Below are 21834 nucleotides of genomic sequence, written 5' to 3' on the forward strand. Positions count from 1 at the left end.
ATCGATTGGTCCACCTGGAAGGTAAAAAAAAAAAAAATTAAGTACAGGAAGCCGCTGCAATTGATAGAAAAATATCAAAACTGATTTTTTTATCGTCGCAGCGCTTGTGTAGTGATTGTGCAGTGCTAAAAAATAAATACATTTTTTGTCACTGCGGCGGGGCGGGCGTGGGTGAACGCACGTGTGGGCGACCGATCAGGCTTGATCGGGCAAACACTGCGTTTTGGGTGGAGAGCGAGCTAAGGTGACACTAATACTATTATAGATCTGACTGTGATCAGTTCTGATCACTTAAAGATACTATAAAAGTACCAATGCTGATTAGCAATTCAGCGAATCAGTGACTGCGGTGCAGTGGGCTGGGCGCTAACCAACGCTAACTACCTACCAAAGGGGCCTAAACTAACCTAAACCTAACAGTCAATACTGGTAAAAAAAAAAAAGTGACAGTTTACACTGATCACTTTTTTCCCTTTCACTAGTGATTGACAGGGGTGATCAAGGGGTTAATTGGGGTGATCTGGGGCTAAATATGTAGTGCTTGGTGTATTCACTATGATGTGTGCTCTCTGCTGGGACCAACCGACAAAAAGGACCCAGCAGAGAGCACAGAAGCCATTTAACACCTTATATTTATAAATATAATGTGTTATATGGCTGGTGGTTCGTTATTTTAAAAGTCACCAACCTGCCAGCGCTGATCATTGGCTGGCAGGCTGGTGACTCCTTGTGCGCCTTTTGCCGACCCGCACTGCGCATGTGCGGGCCGGATATGCGCGTCATCCCTGCGTTAGGCGGTCGGGAGGTGGTTAATAAATACTTGGCAAAAGAAAGACAGCCGAATGAAATACACCAGTCTAGTTTTATGGCCAAAAACAGATGAGCTTGATAATTGGAGTTGGGAGAAATAACTGTCTGTGGAATAACAGCTCGACTGACAGGGGTTTTCTGGAAGTTCAATATTGATTGCCAATCCTCAAGTTAAGTTATCAATATCGTATCTGTGGGGGTCCAACTCCTGGCACCCCCACTGCTCAGATGTTTGAAGAGGCTATGGTCTACTCACAGCCTATCAAACACAGCGCCTTACACCGTATAATGGCTGTGCTTGGTATTACAGCCCAGGTCTAGTCAGTTGAAGGGGACTTAGCTGCAAACAAGTCATATGGCCAATGAATGTCACGTCACTGGCCTAGGGCAAGCGCTGCGACCTCTTCAAATAGCTGATCGGTGAAGGTGCCGGGAGCTGGACTCCCCACGATCAGATACTGATAGGCCATCAATACTAAACTCCTGACCCCTTTAACGTTATATAGGCAGCAAAAAACCATATCACCTGTCTGATCAAATGACGCACACTGCAAATGTGACAACGCAATAAAAAATATTTCACAATCCCAGAGATACACCTGGATTTTTATCTATTTACACAGCACGTATTCAATGTTCTCCAAGGATCACCCCCATTTTCAGTGTTTTTATTTTTCAGAATAGACTTTGTGGAATCGCTGTCAGAATTCTTAACAAATTACAAAAAAAAACAGCAACATCGTCTCAACACTTGTGAGTCAATACAAAAATTTAGAAAGCATGAAAATCACATTCCTCAACCAGAACGACTAGCCAAGTATATCCAAAATATCTATAAATATTCTCAGTACATGAGATGCTTAGTATGCACAGGTGTACATTCAACTTGTGATTTTTCTTTTTTGTATCCTAAAAAAGGGAAAATATTGCTTGCCGATCTAACGCTACGTACAATGGATAATAAAGCAACAAAGGAAGCGTCATAAAGGTGTAGACAACATACTGTGCAAACAAACAATCTACATTCTATGCAAATACCCTGACGATAGAGAATATATCATTGTGCTATGCTAATTCACTTCAGTGCAAAAACAATGACTTCACACAAAACCTCCTTTATTTGTATGAACGCTGACTTTTTTTTTGCATTTAAGTTAATAGAATGAAGCGCAACTACCCTGAAAATCGTGAGAAATGCACTAGTGTGTGCCGTGGCTGACGAGCATGGAAGAAGTGAGTGACAACTGGGTGACGATGACATGATCATGACGCAATGGTGATGAAACAATGGCAAATGTTTTGTTAATGGGAGGAGGGCTTGATTTTAAATTAAGATGTAAACTTTTTAAAATAATGGGAAAATGTGTGAACACATAGGTATATGTTTTTTCATTAAAATTAAATTAAAATTTACATATGACTGCAGTCAAAGGGGCTGTCCCATCTAGTCGACATCTTCTCTAGCCAGGGACCCTCTGATGATCGGGTTGTGATCACCAAGGAAAGCTGTGAGTGTCTACACGTCTCTCCTATGGCGGCCACTGCAGGAGAAAAGCGGTATTACACATATGAATGGCGAGCTGAGCAATACAAGGTCACGCTAAGTCCTCCAGAGCAGTGCACACAACAACTCTTTGTCTAGCTAATAAGGGGGGCGTACTAAGTGAAGCGTGTCTTATAAGGATAATTTAGGATGAATGGAGATATATTTTACATTGTAATACTGTAGTGTATATGGCTGGGACAACATGAACAAGTCAGTAATCTGTACCTGCCCACCCTGGAGGCAGATGCTTGGTAGGCTGTTGTATTTGCAGCATATAAGTAATCTCGGAACATAGAGCATAGAAGTAGAGGGGAAATGAAAAGCTTAGAAATATTGCTTAAAGGCGTTGTCCAAGTTCGATAAGATCTTGTGAAATAACAAATTAAGTCAAACCCCTTTTCTCACCTTCGCTGATGTCATCTTCCCGGCTGCAGGGGTGACGTACCGTGCAGCCAATCACTGGCCTCAGCAGTACACAGGACATAACTGCTGCAGCCAGGAAAACAAACATGACCGGAGTGTAGTGCTGGATGTGGCAGGGAAGGAAAGGGGCGAGTATCTCTTCTTTTGTCCTTTTTAGCACATCTAAAAAGGCTACCCGAGTTTTTATTGAACTCAGACAACCCCTTTAAGACTAGAAATGGGCTGAATAATGTCTGACCCAGCAGTAGAAAATCTGTATGCATGTCGAGCTATCTGTCTATGAGTCAGGAATAAATACTGGCCCTATACTTGCTGCCACTTCTGGTGCATGTCCCCCCCGGTGTGTATACTGTACATGCAGGCAGCACAATATTTATGACCTGTATTCAGCAGCCAGTGATTAGTGCAAGGGGATCTTGGGTAATCAAAACTTGAACTGGAAAATGGAAAAAATAAAAAAAATAGTTTTTTTTTTTCTTTTTTGTTCTGTTCCATTTTTGCGTTCACATCTGGATACTGAATTACAGTTTAGTCACTTCCTTGCCATTATATTATTATGATAATGCAGCCTGTTGGTTTGCTAGAGCATTTTTACATTGCTACGACAAATGTATTCATATCTTGCTCTTGAGGACCTTTCACCTCTTCTGACATGTCTGTCCCCCATGTAATAACAATTCTTTAGCATCTATTCTAATGCCTCAGTAATGTCCCTGTATTTATAATTTTTTTTGTTTAAAATTATTTTATTATTCCTGCAAAAAGTTATGAATGAATTGCTAGCAGTTTACAACGAAGGTCTGGCTGGTTGTTACCAGTTTGGGGGGGGGGGGGGTGTCTCTGCACTCAAAATAGGTAGCACTGATTGGATAGTGTCGGACTGTACCCCCTTCCCAACTAGTGACACCCATCTGGACCTTCACTGCAAACTGCTAGTAATTCATTTATAACTTCTAGAAATAATAATAAATATACATAATATATATAAAAAATATATGCGCCAGAATTCTTAGTTACTAAACAGACAAGTCAGTAGGTGCAAACTCTGTAAGTAGGTGCACTGGGACTCCAAAAACACAGATTTTTCTTTTTTTTTTGCGGCATAGGTATGGAAATTTGTTGATTTGGCTCTCTACGGTCCAATATTCCTATTTTAATAGTTCAAAGACTGAGAGCAGAGCCAGGAAGTGTTGTCTTGGACATAGGTACCGAAGCTGTCATCATAGATGATTGCAGCTTCAATCACCAGTAACATATTTTTCAGATTTAAGGTTATTTAATATGGATAGTAAGTTTCCAGCTCTAGGGAAATGCAAATTCATATTTCCAATCTAACAGTTTGCTGCAATGTAAGAAAAAAAACCTATATAACAATCCAAATGTGAGATACATCTTTACTCAACATTCACAAGAACAGTGTTCCCGTTACTGACTGGCTTTATTGTGGGCACCATGAATGGGTAAGTATGAAGACGATGCACAGATGAGAGATGACCTCCTAAACGCCATTTCATCCTATTACGCCAAGTAAAAATAAAAAAGTTACAAATAATGAAAAATAAAATTGAAGAAAAAAATGAGCTGCTGCGTTATGAAAAGATTATTCCAAGCCAATAAATTTTGATTTTACAGACAGCCACCTCTGATATGGCAAAAACAGAATGGCCGACGGTGGCTCCGTTAGTCCTGCAGTCCCACAGAAATCACTGCAGAGGGAGTGAAGGCTGTCTCCTCACGTGCTGGAGGTTCGCTCTCAGTCCACTGCTGACATTAGACTCTTCCCAAAAGATCAACCAAGTTTAGTAAGCTGAAGGTCTCCAGTGATCTTAACAGTGTCAATAGAAGAAAGTAGTTCAACACGATGGTAAAAGTCAAAAAGCTGGTGTCCATCAACAAATAGCCTGAAACGAGGATGCTCGCAGAGAATCTCTACCTACAATGAAAAACAGATACAGGAGTTAAAACATGGTGCCGTAAAATTGAAAATTGCTTAATGGGGAACCAAGTCAAAACTATTTTCTAATATATCATAGACAGACTATACAACCCTTAAAGGGGTTTTACTGTTACACAAAAATTTAATTACACCTGCATTCAACCATACGGCATTATATACAGCAAGTCAGATGCATTTTGCGGGCCGCAGCACGACCACGGGCCACACACGCCAGTGTGAAAGAGGCCTAAGTCAGATGCATTTTGACTCCTCCGGCGTGATTGCGGTCTGTGACCTACACCCTGTGTTTACGTCCCAGCTCAAGACTCACGGGGAGAGTCTGTAGCATAAGGTACAGTCCTGATCAAAAGTTTAAGACCACTTAAAAAATTGCAAAAAATCTTATTTTACATTGTTGGATCTTAACAAGGTTCCAAGTAGAGCTTCAACGTGCAACAAGAAGAAATGGGAGTGAGACAAAACATTTTTTGAGCATTCAATTTAATGAAAACAACGAATAAACTGAAACAGGCTGTTTTTCAGCTGATCCAAATTTTAGGACCACATGCCTTTCAAAGGCCAAATCTGTGCAAAGATGTGGATTCATTGTCATTTTCTGTCAGGTAGTCACACGTTGTGATGGCAAAGGCAGAAAAACTCTCCCTTTTTGAACGTGGTCGGGTTGTTGAACTGCATAAGCAGGGTCTCTCACAGCGCGCCATCGCTGCTGAGGTGGGACGCAGTAAGTCAGTCATTTGGAATTTCTTAAATGATCCTGAGGGTTATGGAACAAAAAATTCAAGTGGAAGACCCCAAAAAATTTCATCAGCACTGAGCCGGAGGATCCAATTGGCTGTCCGTCAAGACACTGGACGAGCCTCGACCCAAATTAAGGCCCTTACTGGTGCTGACTGCAGCCCCATAACCATCAGACGGCATCTGAGACTGAAGGGCTTCAAAAACAAAAAATGTCTTCAAAGACCTCGTCTCCTTGAACGCCACAGAACTGCTCGTTTGGACTTTGCAAGAGAGCACCAAACATGGGACATTCAAAGGTGGAAGAAAGTTTTATTCTCTGATGAGAAAAAATTTAACCTAGATGGTCCTGATGGTTTCCAACGTTACTGGCATGACAAGCAGATCCCACCTGAGATGTTTTCTACGCGCCACAGTGAAGGTGCCATAATGGTCTGGGGTGCTTTTTCCTTCAGTGGAAGCTTCGGAAGTGCAGGGGCGTCAAACGGCCACTGGCTATGTCTAGATGTTGCAGAGAGCATTCTTCATGACTGAGGGCCCTCGTCTGTGTGGTAACGACTTTGTTTTTTTAACAGGACAACGGTACAGTACACAATGCCCGCAGGAAAAGGGACTTCTTCCAGGAGAATAACATCACTCTTTTCGCCCATCCTGCGTGTTCCCCTGATCTAAATCCAATTGAGAACCTTTGCGGATAGATGGCAAGGAAAGTTTACAAAAATGGACAACAGTTCCAGCCAGTAGATGGCCTTCATGCGGCCGTCTTCACCACTTGGAGAAATGTTCCCACTCACCTCATGGAAACATAGAAACATAGAATGTGTCGGCAGATAAGAACCATTTGGCCCATCTAGTCTGCCCAATATATCTGAATCCTATGAATAGTCCCTGGCCCTATCTTATATGAAGGATAGCCTTATGCCTATCCCATGCATGCTTAAACTCCTTCACTGTATTTGCAGCTACCACTTCTGCAGGAAGGCTATTCCATGCATCCACTACTCTCTCAGTAAAGTAATACTTCCTTATATTACTTTTAAACCTTTGCCCCTCTAATTTAAAACTGTGTCCTCTTGTGGTAGTTTTTCTTCTTTTAAATATGTTCTCCTCCGTTACCGAGTTGATTCCCTTTATGTATTTAAAAGTTTCTATCATATCCCCTCTGTCTCTTCTTTCTTCCAAGCTATACATATTAAGGTCTTTTAACCTTTCCTGGTAAGTTTTATCCTGCAATCCATGTACTAGTTTAGTAGCTCTTCTCTGAACTCTCTCTAGAGTATCTATATCCTTCTGGAGATATGGCCTCCAGTACTGCGCACAATACTCCAAGTGAGGTCTCACCAGTGATCTGTACAGCGGCATAAGCACTTCACTCTTTCTACTGCTTATACCTCTCCCTATACATCCAAGCATTCTGCTGGCATTTCGTGCTGCTCTATTACATTGTCTTCCCACCTTTAAGTCTTCTGAAATAATTACTCCTAAATCCCTTTCCTCAGATACTGAGGTCAGGACTGTGTCAAATATTCTATATTCTGCCCTTGGGTTTTTACGCCCCAGGTGCATTATCTTGCACTTATCCACATTAAATTTCAGTTGCCAGAGTTCTGACCATTCTTTTAGTTTTCCTAAATCCTTTTCCATTTGGCGTTTCCCTCCAGGAACATCAACCCTGTTACATATCTTTGTGTCATCAGCAAAAAGACAAACCTTACCATCGAGGCCTTTTGCAATATCACTTATGAAGATATTAAACAAAATTGGTCCCAGTACAGATCCCTGTGGAACCCCACTGGTAACATGACCTTGTTTTGAATGTTCTCCATTGACTACAACCCTCTGTTGTCTGTCATTCAGCCACTGCCTAATCCACTCAACAATATGGGAGTCCATGCTCAATGACTGCAGTTTATTGATAAGTCTTCTATGTGGGACAGTGTCAAAAGCCTTACTAAAATCTAGATATGCGATGTCTACTGCACCTCCACCGTCTATTATTTTAGTCACCCAGTCAAAAAAATCTATAAGATTTGTTTGACATGATCTTCCTGAAGTAAACCCATGTTGTTTTTCATCTTGCAATCCATGGGATTTTAGATGTTCCACAATCCTATCCTTTAATAGGGTTTCCATTAATTTGCCTACTATTGATGTCAGACTCACTGGTCTATAGTTGCTCGATTCCTCCCTACTACCTTTCTTGTGAATGGGCACAACATTTGCCAATTTCCAATCTTCCGGGACGACTCCTGTTACTAATGATTGGTTAAATAAATCTGTTAACGGTTTTGCCAGCTCACCACTAAGCTATTTTAATAATTTTGGGTGTATCTCATCAGGCCCCTGTGACTTATTTGTCTTCACTTTAGACAGCAAACTTAGAACATCTTCCTCTGTAAAGACACATGCATCAAACGATTTATTAGTCATCCTTTCTAGTGGAGGTCCTTCTTCTTTTTCTTTTGTAAAAACTGAACTGAAGTATTCATTAAGGCAGTCGGCTAGCCCTTTATTCTCTTCTACATACCTTCTGTCCTTTGTTTTTAATTTAGTTATTCCTTGTTTTAATTTCCTTTTTTCATTTATATATCTGAAGAATGTCTTATCCCCTTTTTTCATAGACTGAGCTAGTTTTTCTTCTGCCTGAGCTTTAGAAGTTCTTATAACTTGCTTGGCCTCTTTCTGCCTAATCTTGTAGATTTCCTTATCTTCATTGCTCTGGGTTTTTTTATAATTACAAAATGCTAGCTTTTTATTTTTAATGATTTGGGCCACTTCTGCTGAGTACCACAGTGGTCTCTTCCTTTTTTTGCTTTTACTGACAAGTCTAATGCAATTTTCTGTTGCCTTCAATAATGCACCTTTTAAGTAGTCCCATTTCTCCTGGACTCCATGTAATCCGTTCCAGTCTGATAAGGACTCATTTATGACTAATTTCATTTTTGAAAAGTCTGTTTTTCTAAAATCTAACGCTTGCTTGCATCAAGCATGCCGAAACGAATTTTTTAAGTGATAAACAATAACGGCGGAGCTACTCATTGCTGAGTTCATGTTTGGAAGTTGGATTTCTGTTTTGGGGGGCTTTATTTTTTTTTTTGGAGGTGTGGTCCTAAACTTTTGATCAGCGGAAAAACAGCCTGTTTCAGTTTATTCGTTGTTTTCATTAAATTGAATGCTCAAAAAATGTTTTGTCTCACTCCCATTTCTTCTTGTTGCATGTTGAAGCTCTACTTGGAACCTTGTTAAGATCCAGCCATGCTAGATATGATTTTTTGCCATTTTTCAAGTATACTGTGTCTGTATATTATGTCATTGTATAATACTGTTGAGGGGGTCCTGACAAAGTCTTCTATTTCTCCTCCTGGGTCGGCCCCTTCTGAGTTCAGGCCCCAAAGCAGCCGATCCCCCTATAGCTAAGCCCCTGCTTGCAGCCTTTTAAAGCCACTTTTCTGGAGCAAGGGAGATAATAAATCTCCCCCCTATAGGCCTCTATAGAGGCGTAGCTTCTCTTCTCGGTATATGTCAGGCAATACTTCTGATACATCCAATGGAAGGCTCTAACATGATGTGAACAGGGCCCTAGCTTTGTGCATGTGCAGATAAACTGCCGACAACTAAAAAGTGCTAACACCTGGGCTATACCTGGCCCCGCAGTATAAGGCCTCATGCACACAAGGCGCAGCAAAGATCTGTCCCATCATGGGTGTCCTTGTTTATGTGAGGATCCACTTTTCCTTTAGAACCTCTGAAATTACGGAGAATATGGGCCAATGTATGACATCCATTGAAGCATGATGTGCTGTACACGACCCTACTGGAATACACTAACACCATTAGTGATCCAAGTGGTATGATATGGTTATGATCACAGACCGAAAAATACAAAAAACACACATAAAACGTGTTGATTAGTAACAAATGAATTAGAAAACCTATTTAGTATTAGTAAGGCTATATTCACATGACAGTGATGAAAAAACAGCCGTTACAAACGGCAAAAAGGTACGTTTTTTTACAGCTGTTTTTCCACAGATGCCTTTCTGAAAAAGAGTCCCTTGAATTGCATTGGGGCTGTGAAAATAGACAAAATTGGACATGTCATATTGTGTGACAGCCAGTATTCATGGTCCGTTAAAAAAACCGGACATGTAAGTATACTCTAACATTTTTTAGTCGTGTGAATAAGACCTAAGCACGAGCACTGTTGTGGAGTACAGGGGAGGTTACTAGGTGGTATAAATTACAAAAATAAAGTGCTGAAGAGGCAAACCTTCATCTCTGTACCATTCTGGCGCTGCCGGCGAGAGATGTATTCACTGCAGGAGAAAAGGCTCTTAATTCAGTCTAATTTGTGTGCGAAGTGCGTTCACTTCACACGATGTAACCGCTCTCACAGAGAGAGAGGAACCTACTGAAAACGCCATGAAACCTCCAGCTATCACTTATAATAACCCCAGTGTTCAAACATGTATGTATACAGAACAGATATACGACAGCACATACACTGTACAACACAGCACATACGCTGTACAACACAGCACATACACTATACAACACAGCACATACACTGTACAACACAGTACATACACTGTACAACACAGCACATACGCTGTACAACACAGCACATACGCTGTACAACACAGCACATACGCTATACAACACAGCACATACACTATACAACACAGCACATACGCTGTACAACACAGCACATACGCTATACAACACAGCACATACGCTGTACAACACAGCACATACGCTGTACAACACAGCACATACGCTGTACAACACAGCACATACGCTGTACAACACAGCACATACACTATACAACACAGCACATACACTGTACAGCACAGATATACAACACAGCACATACACCTCACAACACAGCACATACACCTCACAACACAGCACATACACTGTACAACACAGATATACAGCACATACACTGTACAACACAGCACATACACTGTACAACACAGCACATACACAGCACAGATATACAACACAGCACATACACCTCACAACACAGCACATACACTGTACAACACAGATATACAGCACATACACTGTACAACACAGCACATACACTGTACAACACAGCACATACACTGTACAACACAGCACATACACTGTACAACACAGCACATACACTGTACAGCACAGATATACAACACAGCACATACACTATACAGCACAGATATACAACACAGCACATACACTGTACAGCACAGATATACAACACAGCACATACACTGTACAGCACAGATATACAACACAGCACATACACTGTACAGCACAGATATACAACACAGCACATCCACTGTACAGCACAGATATACAACACAGCACATCCACTATACAGCACAGATATACAACACAGCACATCCACTATACAGCACAGATATACAACACAGCACATCCACTGTACAGCACAGATATACAACACAGCACATACACTGTACAGCACAGATATACAACACAGCACATACACTGTACAGCACAGATATACAACACAGCACATACACTGTACAGCACAGATATACAACACAGCACATACACTATACAGCACAGATATACAACACAGCACATACACTATACAGCACAGATATACAACACAGCACATCCACTATACAGCACAGATATACAACACAGCACATACACTATACAGCACAGATATACAACACAGCACATACACTATACAGCACAGATATACAACACATACACTGTACAACACAGCACATACACTGTACCACACAGCACATACACTGTACCACACAGCACATACACTGTACCACACAGCACATACGCTGTACCACACAGCACATACGCTGTACAACACAGCACATACGCTGTACAACACAGCACATACGCTGTACAACACAGCACATACGCTGTACAACACAGCACATACGCTGTACAACACAGCACATACGCTGTACAACACAGAACATACGCTGTACAACACAGCACATACGCTGTACAACACAGCACATACGCTGTACAACACAGCACATACGCTGTACAACACAGCACATACACTGTACCACACAGCACATACACTGTACCACACAGCACAGATACTCCACCGTATGGTAGAATGAGGAGAAAGAAATGCTCACAGAGCGCTGTAGATGGACTCTATAGTACGTCTATGAAGAGGAGAGACAACGCTCTCTGGGAGTGCTTCTATCTCCTTGTTTCAGCGATTGGCGGGGGGTCTCACAACTTGGACCCCCACCAATCAAAACCTTTCACATGTTGCCATAAGTACAGGTACACTGTAAAAGGTTTGGCTGATTTCCTATACTGATGACCTAACGTCAGGATAGGTCATCAATATCAGATTGGCGGGGGTCCGACACCTGGCACTCCTGCCGATCAGCCGAATTGAGCGGAGTGTAAGGGTGGGTTCACATCACCGTGATGGATTCTGTCATTGTTTTCCGTTATAACATGGTTATAACGGAAAATAACGGAATCCATAAGACGGAAGTCAAAACGGAAGCCTTTAAGAGGCATTCAGTTTTGATCCTTCATAAAACAAGTCCACGGGCAGCAGAACGGATCCGTCCTGGTTTCCAATATTCTGGAGTCCAGTCCTGCATAACGGAAACGGGACGGATCCGTTTTGCTGCCCATAGACTTGTATTATGACGGAATGCAAAACGGAAGCCTTTAAAAGGCATTCCGTCATAATAGAAGTCTATGGGAACCATAACGGATCCGTCTGGTTCCCGTTATGCAAGACGGAAAACTAAGTTCTGTTGACTTGGTAACGGAATCCATAACGCAATTCACATTTTACCACCAAACGAAGTGTGAACGAATTTCATAAGCGGAAATCTCTAGTTATGACCATTTTATAATGGAAAACAATGACGGAATCCATAACAGTGATGTGAACCCGTCCTTACCACAACTGCTTCCCCCCATTCAAATGAATAAGACGGCGTAGTTGTAATTACACTGCTCGCCGCTGCGGGGGTCCTGGACAACCCTATTAACACCGCACTGCCAGTTTTTTCCTTTATTTCCCTTCTCTCTAGGCCGGTCTTATAGCTGACCTAATCTTATAATGCTGACAAATCCGCACAAAAGGAGCTTACATGACACCTGTCATATGCCTCCTACACATATAAGTGGACCAGGCAGTATACTGGCCCTTTGCCATCACTTTATATTATGGGAAAACCTCCGAAATCTTTGAGGTGCTCAAAGCCTTACTATCAGGTCAATTTTCATTGGATGCTGAATGAAAGGAGCTGTTCTTCTCTAAATCCAGGCTTGTCGGGCAGAACACTTCCATAATAAGATGCCATATGGAGGCACTATATGATGGAACACAAGGAAGAGATTTATCATGAGGGGCATTTATTTAAGCCCGTTCTGTAGGAGTCTGTGTTAACGTAATTTGTAACAAATTTATCAAATGTTGTACAATAAATTTGGTGCATCTTTAAGTCTAACGCTTCTGTCCTGAGATGTTACTCAATATTCTAGGCCACCCCTTTACTGGAGTAAGACTGAAATACGGAGTAAGACTTTACAGTTGATAAATCTTGTCTTAAAGGGGTTGTCCAGGTTCAGAGCTGAACCTGGACATACCTCCATTTTCACCCCGGCAGCCCCCCTGACATGAGCATCGGAGCAGTTCATGCTCCGATGCTCTCCTTTGCCCTGCGCTAAATTGCACAGGGCAAAGGCATTTTTCTGAGTTCCGGTGACGTACCGGGGCGCTCTATGGGGCTGACAGGAACCCCGGTGACGTCACCGGCACTGATGGGCGGGATTTGGCTCTGCCCTAGCCAGTAAAACGGCTAGGGCAGAGCTAAAGCCCGCCCCTCAGAGCCGGTGACGTCACCGAACACACTGCTGGGCGGAAGTTACCGCCCGGCAGTGTGTTATTGAAAACACAAGAGCCTGTGCCCTGAGCGATCTAGCGCAGGGCACTGGAGCGCATCGGAGCATGAGATGCTCCGATGCTAGGCTCAGGGGGGCTGCCGGGGTGAAAATAAGGGTATGTCCGGGTTCAGCTCTGAACCTGGACAACCCCTTTAAGGCCTCATGCACACGACCGTATGTGCTTTGCGGTCCGCCCCCAAAAAAAGGATGACGTCTGGAATCCGTTTTTTTTTTTGCGGCTCCGTTATTTCTGCGGATCCATTGTAATAATGCCTATCCTTGTCCGCAAACTAGAAAAAAATAGGACATGCACTATTTTTTTTGCGGGGCTACGGAACAGATATACTGATGCGGACAGCACATGGTGTGCTGTCCGCATTTTTGGCAGACCCATTGAAATGAATGGGTCCGCATCCTATCAGCAAAAAAAACGGAACGGACAAGGAAACAAAATACGGTCGTGTGCATGAGGCCTAAAGGGGTTCTCTCACTTCAGCAAATGGCATTTATCATGTAGATAAAGTTAATACAAGGCACTTACTAATGTATTGTGATTGTCCATATTGCCTCCTTTGCTGGCTTCATTCTTTTTTCCATCACATAGTACACTGCTCGTATTCAGGGGTTATGACCACCCTGCAATCCAGCAGCGGTGGTCGTGCTTGCAGACTATAGAAAAAAGGCGCCAACCTCTCTGGTGGCCAGGACCGTGGGAGTGCACATAGGCTGGTGCTTTTTCCTATAGTGTGCAAAATGCAAATGCAAAATGTCACAAAACTGTTGCACTACAGAGACCAAAAAGTTGCAAAAGTTCTGTTTTGCGACTTTTTAAATCCAGAATTCTGGAGCGCAGGGCTTGATAAATTCTCCCCAAACTGCTTGCTGCTCTGTAGTACCGAACCATATGGCCTAAGTACAGAATATACTGGTGGCAAGTTATAGCCATCCATAGGAGCCTATATAGCAATATTTGGAAAATATTACCCAATATTTTACAGGTGTTGCCACTAAGGCTATGCTGGGAGGATCCAATTCCGCCAGATGTGAGCAAAATATCAGACGCTTTTAGCATCTATCGTACACTGGATATTGCAGAGGACGGAGGTTTTTATTTATAATTGACATAGAAGTAAAGAGAAACTTTTTTTTGTATTTTTATTTTCTATCCTTTTGGTTCTACTTGCTTGTTCTGCACTGTTGAAACCCCGCTGACTGCAATTTCCACCAATCACCATAAATAATATGTTCACTATAATGTACAGGTTATAATGATTACAGGGATGTGAAATACTGTTTTGTAATATTTAATAAAACAAAACAGTAATACCATAAAAATCCCATCTTTACAGCAGAGCTTTTCTATGGAGGAGTGGATAAAGTGCTAACTGTACTGAAGGTCTGAGATTCAAATCTCACCGAGACCTGTAAAATAACATCTTTATAGTAAAAGTTATGGCAGAAAAAGATAATTTTTACTTTCCAGCTTTATTATTTTACATCAAAAGTTACAATTCGGCAAAGTTGTTGTTACAAATAAATTTAGTTTTTGTAACATACTTAGTACGAAATATCACAAACAGTATTTGCTATGCTTGTAATCATAATAACCCGTACAATATAGCGAACACATCATTTATGGTGATTGGTAAATGGTGCCATTTTTTCGATTCATTTCAGCGAAATGCTATTTATTTAGTGTTATTACTGTGAAGAAAAAAAGCCTTTTAAGCACAGAAAATGCTTCTCTTCCCACTGAGTAGGTCTGTAGTTTAATGGTGACTCCTCTGCTTACCATACAGAAGGTCTGGGGTTCAAACCCTCATGTATGTGCTGGAAGAGGGCCAATCCTCCAACCCATAACCAACACAGCTTCATTAGTATTCCTCGCACTGAAGTGAGCACTAATGAGGCTCCGGCCCGGCTTTCTTGGATCTATGATGCTCCGGCTGGGAAGGGAAGGAGAGGCAGAGACCTGATGCTTCAGACTCTCCCCGTGAGTCTTGCTCTGGGATGTAAACACAGGGTGTAGGTCTCACAACGCAAATACGCCGGAGGAGTCAAAATGTACTTAACATGCACTTCATTATCTGACTTATATAATGCAGTGAGGGTGAATGCTGGTGCTATTTATTTTTTTTTTTTGTTCAACAGGAAAACTCCTTTAGGCTACTTTCACACTTACGTTCTGAGCAGATTCGTATGGGGTCTGCACAGACGGATCCGCTCATATAATGCAGACGATGGGATCCGTTCAGAACGGATCCGTCTGCATTATATTTTAGAAAAAATTCTAAGTGTGAAAGTAGCTCAGACGGATCCGTCCAGACTTTACATTGAAAGTCAATGGGGGACGAATCCGTTTGAAAATTGAGCCATATAGTGTCAACTTCAAACGGATCCGTCCCCATTGACTTTCATTGTAAGTCTGGACGGATCCGTTTGCCTCCGCACGGCCAGGCGGACACCCGAACGCTGCAAGTAGCGTTCAGGTGTCCGCCTGCTGAGCGGAGCGGAGCCCAAACGCTGCCAGACTGATGCATCCTGAGCGGATCCGCGTCCACTCAGAATGCATTGGGGCTGGACGGATCCATTCGGGGCCGCTTGTGAGAGCCTTTAAACGGAACTCACAAGCGGAGCCCCGAACGCAAATGTGAAAGTAGCCTTAAATGGTTGGATAGGCAACTTATAATCAAAGGCCTTATGGCTTACCAATACACGCAGTTGTGATACTGCTAATACAGAAGGCAGTGATGTAATATATGATAACATTTATGATAATTCTTCTATATGAATAGTGTTGCTAATTAGAATTGCTTGCAGAGGTAATTTACTACTCAGCTGCTCGACTCCGGAAGTGAAGAGAAGAAGAGAATAAGCCTCTGGGCAAAGAAATTCTCTGTAAAAGCTATTTGTTTCAGCAATATTTTTATTTTATTTTTTTAAAATTGTGTCGGGTAATTCACTGGAAAGATTTATTTCTCTTGCAGAGATGTGAGTGATAGCACAATCCTCAGAAATACTGCTAGGACACTTGTCAATTTACATTAAAGGAGTTATACGGTAATTTATATTGATGACCTATCCTCTATCCTCTGGTCCGACACCAGGACCCCATGATCAACTGTTAGAAGAGGGTGGCACTCTTCCTAGGCCACGTGACGTCACCGCACATCGGTCACATGGCCATAGAAGTAAATGGGGCTGAGCTACAATACCAAGCACAGCCGCTATACTATGTATGGCGCTGTATTTGGAGAGCTGCTGGGAGCCTACAGCACTCACCAGAGCTACGGCGCCTCCCTGAAACAGCTGATCGGGGGTGCCAGCACTCGGACCCCCGTCAATGTGATAATGATGGCCTATCCTGAGGAAAGGTCATCATTACCTTTACCTGGATAACATCACACTTCGTACTTGCAGTCCTATGTGCAGGCAGCATGTTATAGAGCAGGAGGAGCTGAGCAGATTGATGTATAGTTTTGAGAGAAAAGATTCAGTATAAGGTTCCATTCACACGTCCGTAGTGTATTGCGGATCCGCAATACACCCGGCCGGCACCCCTATAGAACTGCTTATTCTTGTCCGCAATTGCAGACAAGAATAGAACATGTTCTATTATTTTCGGAAGCTGCAGACCGGAAGATCGAGGCCACGCACCGGAAATGCGGATAGCACACTGTGTGCATGTCCGCATCTCTTCCGGCCCCATATAGAATTAATGGGTCCGGATTCGTTCCGCAACGTTGCGGAACAGATCCGGACCCATTCTACGGACATGTGAATGGACCCTAACTGTATTTTTTCCATTCCCGCTCATTAGGAGTCCAGTGGGCGGTCTTATCAGTGATTGACAGCCGTTCTTGTATCATTGTGCAGGCAGAGGTCTCTGCCAATGACTGACCAGACCGTCCACTGGACTTCTAAGCTCAGAATGAGCATTGATCTAAATGAAAAACTGAAATTATATCCATCTGCTCAGCTTCTCCTGCTCTGTAACCTGCTGCCTGCAGATTGGACAGCATTGTGGCACATTTTGATTTATGAATTATTTATAACAATATACATGGACTACCGAGACTTAGTATTATCGACGATGCATGAAGTTGACGTGACCAAAATTAGTCTTTGCACAATAAACGTCAGAACTTTAGATTTCTGCTGCAGGGGTTGTACTATGAACGCCTAAGATCCAACCATGGACACCCGCTATGGTTTTACGTGTAGTTTGCGTGGACACAGTTTTGAAATTCATGTGGAAAAAAAACAGAGGTTGTGTGAACGTTAGCATTGACTCCCACTGAAGACAATTGGTAAAGGAGTTGTACACATCAAAATCTGTGTGGAAAATCCGCCAAGTGAATGTTCACTTAGGGTATGTTCAAATGGCTGAAAAAAAATCCATTATTATGCAAAATTGTAGAAGAATTTTCCCCACTGCACTGAAAGTGTTAAACTCAGAAGTGCATTGCAAGTGAAGCTGCACTTTACATGTACCAAATGTTATTGTAACGCTTGTAGATAGGGACAGACGCGGACAGTGAGCCCTGACCTGGAACCCAGCACGCTTTCCCTACCTACTAGCAGTTCGAGCCCTAGGTAGCTAGACCGCAACTGGTCGATGGTCCCTATGCTACTAAGGTGCAGAGACAGACAAACACCAAGAGACAAAAACAAAACAAAGGGATAGTCTTAAAAATATGAGTCAGAACCAGGCAGACAATGCAGTACAGAAACAAGAGACAGAGAGTGGTCAAAAGACAAGCCGAGGTCAAAAACACAAACAAATCCAAATGAATCCAAGAACCTACCTACTGCCAGTTCAAGCCCTAGGTAGCTAGACCGCAACTGGTCGACGGACCCTATGCTACTAAGGTGTAGAGACAGACAAACACCAAAAGACAAAAACAAAACAAAGGAATAGTCGTACGAAAATGGGTCAGAACCAGGCAGACAACACAGTACAAAAGCGAAAGACAGAAAAACCCAAATATATCCAAATTAATCCAAGAACCAGGAACCTAGCTAGTGAGCCCAAACCAGACTATCACTGGCACTGGTATATGGCCAGGAAGGGGTTTAAAAACAGCACTGAGTAATAGAGCACACACAGTCCGAGCCACACAGGAATAGAGCAGCTGAGGAATCGGTCCACCTCTAATCTCCCCCAGCACACACCTGCTGCAGGGAGAAACAGAGCATTACATCCTGTTGCTAAGGACGCTATCACGTCACTAAGGGGAGCGGCTTAGCAGTGCGTCTCTCCCGATGCGGTTGTGCCGAAGCTGGAGATCTTGCCGCTGGAGCCTTTACAAATGGAAGTGAGTCAAATAACACAGAACAGCAGCAGCAGTGGGAAAAGCAAATATCAGACACCTTGGGCACCTTTTCTGGCACCTGAGAAATGTGAATGGCCTGAGCAGAACTGATATCTGTCAGCACATATTAATGGGCATCTGTCCGCAGATTTGTACCTATGACACGTGCGCTTGGCAGCTGAAGGCATCTGTGTTGGTCCCATGTTCCTATGTTCCTGCATTGCAAGTTTTAATATATGCAAATGAGCCTCTAGGAGCAAAGGGGGCGTTGCCATTACACCTTGAGGCTCTGCTCTCTCTGCTACTGCCGCGGCCTCTCCCCTTTGATTGACAGTGCCGAGTAGTGTAAATGTCATCACACCTGGCCCTGTCAATAAAGTGGAGAGGGTGCGTGAGCTGGAAAGAGAGCGGAGCCTCTAGGTGTAATGGCAACACCCCCGTTGCTCCTAAAGGATCATTTGCATATATTAAAATTTCATTTTTCTCAGCAATGCAGGCACATATGAAAATGGGACCAAGACAGATGCCTTCAGCTACCGAGCGCACATGTAACAGGTCAGCCAGTGTCATAGGTACAAATCTGCTGACAGATGCTCTTTAAAGCCAATCAGTTAAGACTGCCATAAAAAACACTAAATGTTTGTCATAATGTTAATATGCTGGCACTTTTATGGGAAAGCAGGCAGCTGTATGGCCACTTGTAAAAATTCCCGCACTATTCATATACGGTCTTATCACTCACCCTGAATGGCTGATCAGCAATAAATGGAAAATAAGGGATTGCAGACTCCTCTTCTCCCCACTCTCCCGATACACAGGAGTTCCTGAGCAGTTGCTTATCGGTGAATTCTGCTTTCATCTCAATGGCCACATCCGCTGGTGGATATTCTGAGTCTCCACATGTCAACTGGATTTCGAAACTGAAAAAAAAAAAAATGTCTCAAATGTTTGAGGAAATGAACATTAAAGGGGTTGTCCGACCCCATGACATATTCTGCAAACCGCTTACAATGGTAAGAAATAATAAAAGAAGTAAAGTTCTGACCCCTCCCTGGTCTCCCTCCGGTCTTTGTTCACTGGGCTCCAGCAATGATGTGGCATGTTGACATGTGATCACTGCAGCCAATCAAGGGCTGTAGTAGAGATTTGTCGACACCACTGAGGTTACCGCTGTGGCCAGTAATCGTCTCCAGTGGTCTCATGTTGTGTCGACACATCATCGCTGGAGGACTAGCGGGAGACAAGGGACGTGTTAGCACCGCAGCAGCAGGGGAGTGGTAAGGTGAGCATTACTTTATACCATTGTAAGCTGGGATCATGGGGTTGAACAATCCATTTAAGGCCTCTCACACGGCCGTAGTGCCCCAGCCCGCATACGGCGGTTCCGCAATACACGGGGCACCAGTCGTGTGCATTCCGCATCACGGATGCGGACCCATTAATTTTTACTATTTTCATAGGCCTGACATATACGGAGGATTTGGACTACCTCTCTAAAATAAATGGCTTTAGGCTATATGCGCACTAGAGAAGCCGTGCTCAGGTTTCATAATGTGATTTGCTCTTCATGCGTTGCAAATAAGGGGCCTGTGTTGCGGAGTGCAAATTGCAGTCCGTAATGCACAGGCACCGACCATAGGGCTGCCGTATGCGGACGCGGACCCATTTACTTTTGAAGTGCGGAGGCACGGAGGGAAGCCCCACTGAAGCACACCATAGTGTTGGGCTCGTATATTGCGGACCCACTGTTTTCAGGCCGCAATAAGGGCCTAGTCGGCATACGTTCATGTGCATGAGCCCTAAGTAAATGAAGTGGCATATACAGTAACAGTATAAGGAATTCCCAGAGCACGGCTGCTTCTATCCCATCAGCAGTATCTTACAGTCCCACAGTTCACAGATACAGCCGGGGCACATCAGACTCACCTCTCTGGGTTCATGCCGACGATTCCCATTATGAGGATCTTCTTCCCTGGTCTCAGGCCGCCTTTTATGTGACCACAGAAAGGAACTGTCTGAAATAATAATCAGTTTGGTTAAAGAAGATATATATAACTGATACACACAGGAGCACTACATCATATTTATCATACTGTTCAAATCCTAGAAATATTGAAACTCCTTTTATACCTTTAAGGGGCTGTCCAGCCCTGCATCAATTTTTAATCCCTACAGCGGTGACGTGTCCCCACAAGCAGCACATCACTGGTCACATGCCCCTTGGGGGACCCATCACTGCTGGGGCCAGTCATTGGCTGCAGCAGCCCATGGGATCCCTGTCCATACCTGATGTTGACATGCAGAGCTGGAAGACACGATCAGTGGAAGCGAGGGTCGGGAGTAGCTAAGTATGCCTCATCTGACCGGCACTGCAAGGTGGGGGAGTGGGGTTAAAAATTCACATGGGTCAAAATTCATTCCCATAATTCAGTGCAGGAATCTAGTTGCATGTCTCTTTTAGGGCCCTTTCAGACGAGAGACATTTCCATTTGGGTGCTGTCTGAGCACCCGGACTGAACACTAACCCATTCAATGAAATGGGTGTCCTCACATGACCATCACCCCGTGTCAGGAACATCACAGCATGAGAGTATGAATGGGTCTGCAGGAAAAAACGGGTGCAGTCCTCTAAAATGCATCTGAGTGTCCATTCTGCGGAAAAGAATAGGCATTTGTAACATAGTGCAGGACCTGTAGAAGGGGAAAATGCAGATGCACACAGACGGTATCCGTGTCTTGCGGATCAGAGATTTGTGGACCGCAAAAATGGATACGGTCATGTGTATGAGACCTCAAAGAAATCAAACAACATTTGAAAAGGATAGCCACACGTCATGTGAACAGGCGGTAATTCATACCCTAATAAACCACAGTGTGCAGCGGCAACAATCAGGTCTTGAATCCTCACAGTGTAGCCTATAGTAAATACAGCATGGGCAGAGCACAACCGGTCTACTGCACCGCACTAAGCATAAATTGAGTATAAGGGCCGTTCCGGAATAACCAGAGCACCGTCCGCTTATAATTACAGGTGTACGACAGGTATAATTATCTATGTAGATGTTTCAAGACAGGACTTCATCCTGAGGTTTTTCATCTTTTTAAGAGCTGTGGGGACTCGCTCTGGTAGACAGGATTAGCGGACG

General features: G+C 43.3%; 1 protein-coding gene across 1 annotated transcript in view; it reads right to left on the bottom strand.

Annotated features, from left to right (window-relative positions):
• Positions 1–1462: 1462 nt before the first annotated feature.
• The window catches only part of LGALSL (galectin like), a 39684-nt gene continuing 19312 nt past the window's right edge, over positions 1463–21834 (bottom strand). The window contains exons 3-5 of the mRNA XM_044291999.1: positions 20615–20703; positions 19431–19608; positions 1463–4712 (exon numbers count right to left, since the gene is read on the bottom strand). Coding sequence (XP_044147934.1) covers positions 4569–4712; positions 19431–19608; positions 20615–20703 — 411 coding nt within the window. The 3' untranslated portion in view covers positions 1463–4568. The remainder of the gene's footprint in view (positions 4713–19430; positions 19609–20614; positions 20704–21834) is intronic.

Source organism: Bufo gargarizans, chromosome 4, assembly GCF_014858855.1.
Source record: "Bufo gargarizans isolate SCDJY-AF-19 chromosome 4, ASM1485885v1, whole genome shotgun sequence".
NCBI classification, from domain to species: Eukaryota; Metazoa; Chordata; class Amphibia; order Anura; family Bufonidae; genus Bufo; species Bufo gargarizans.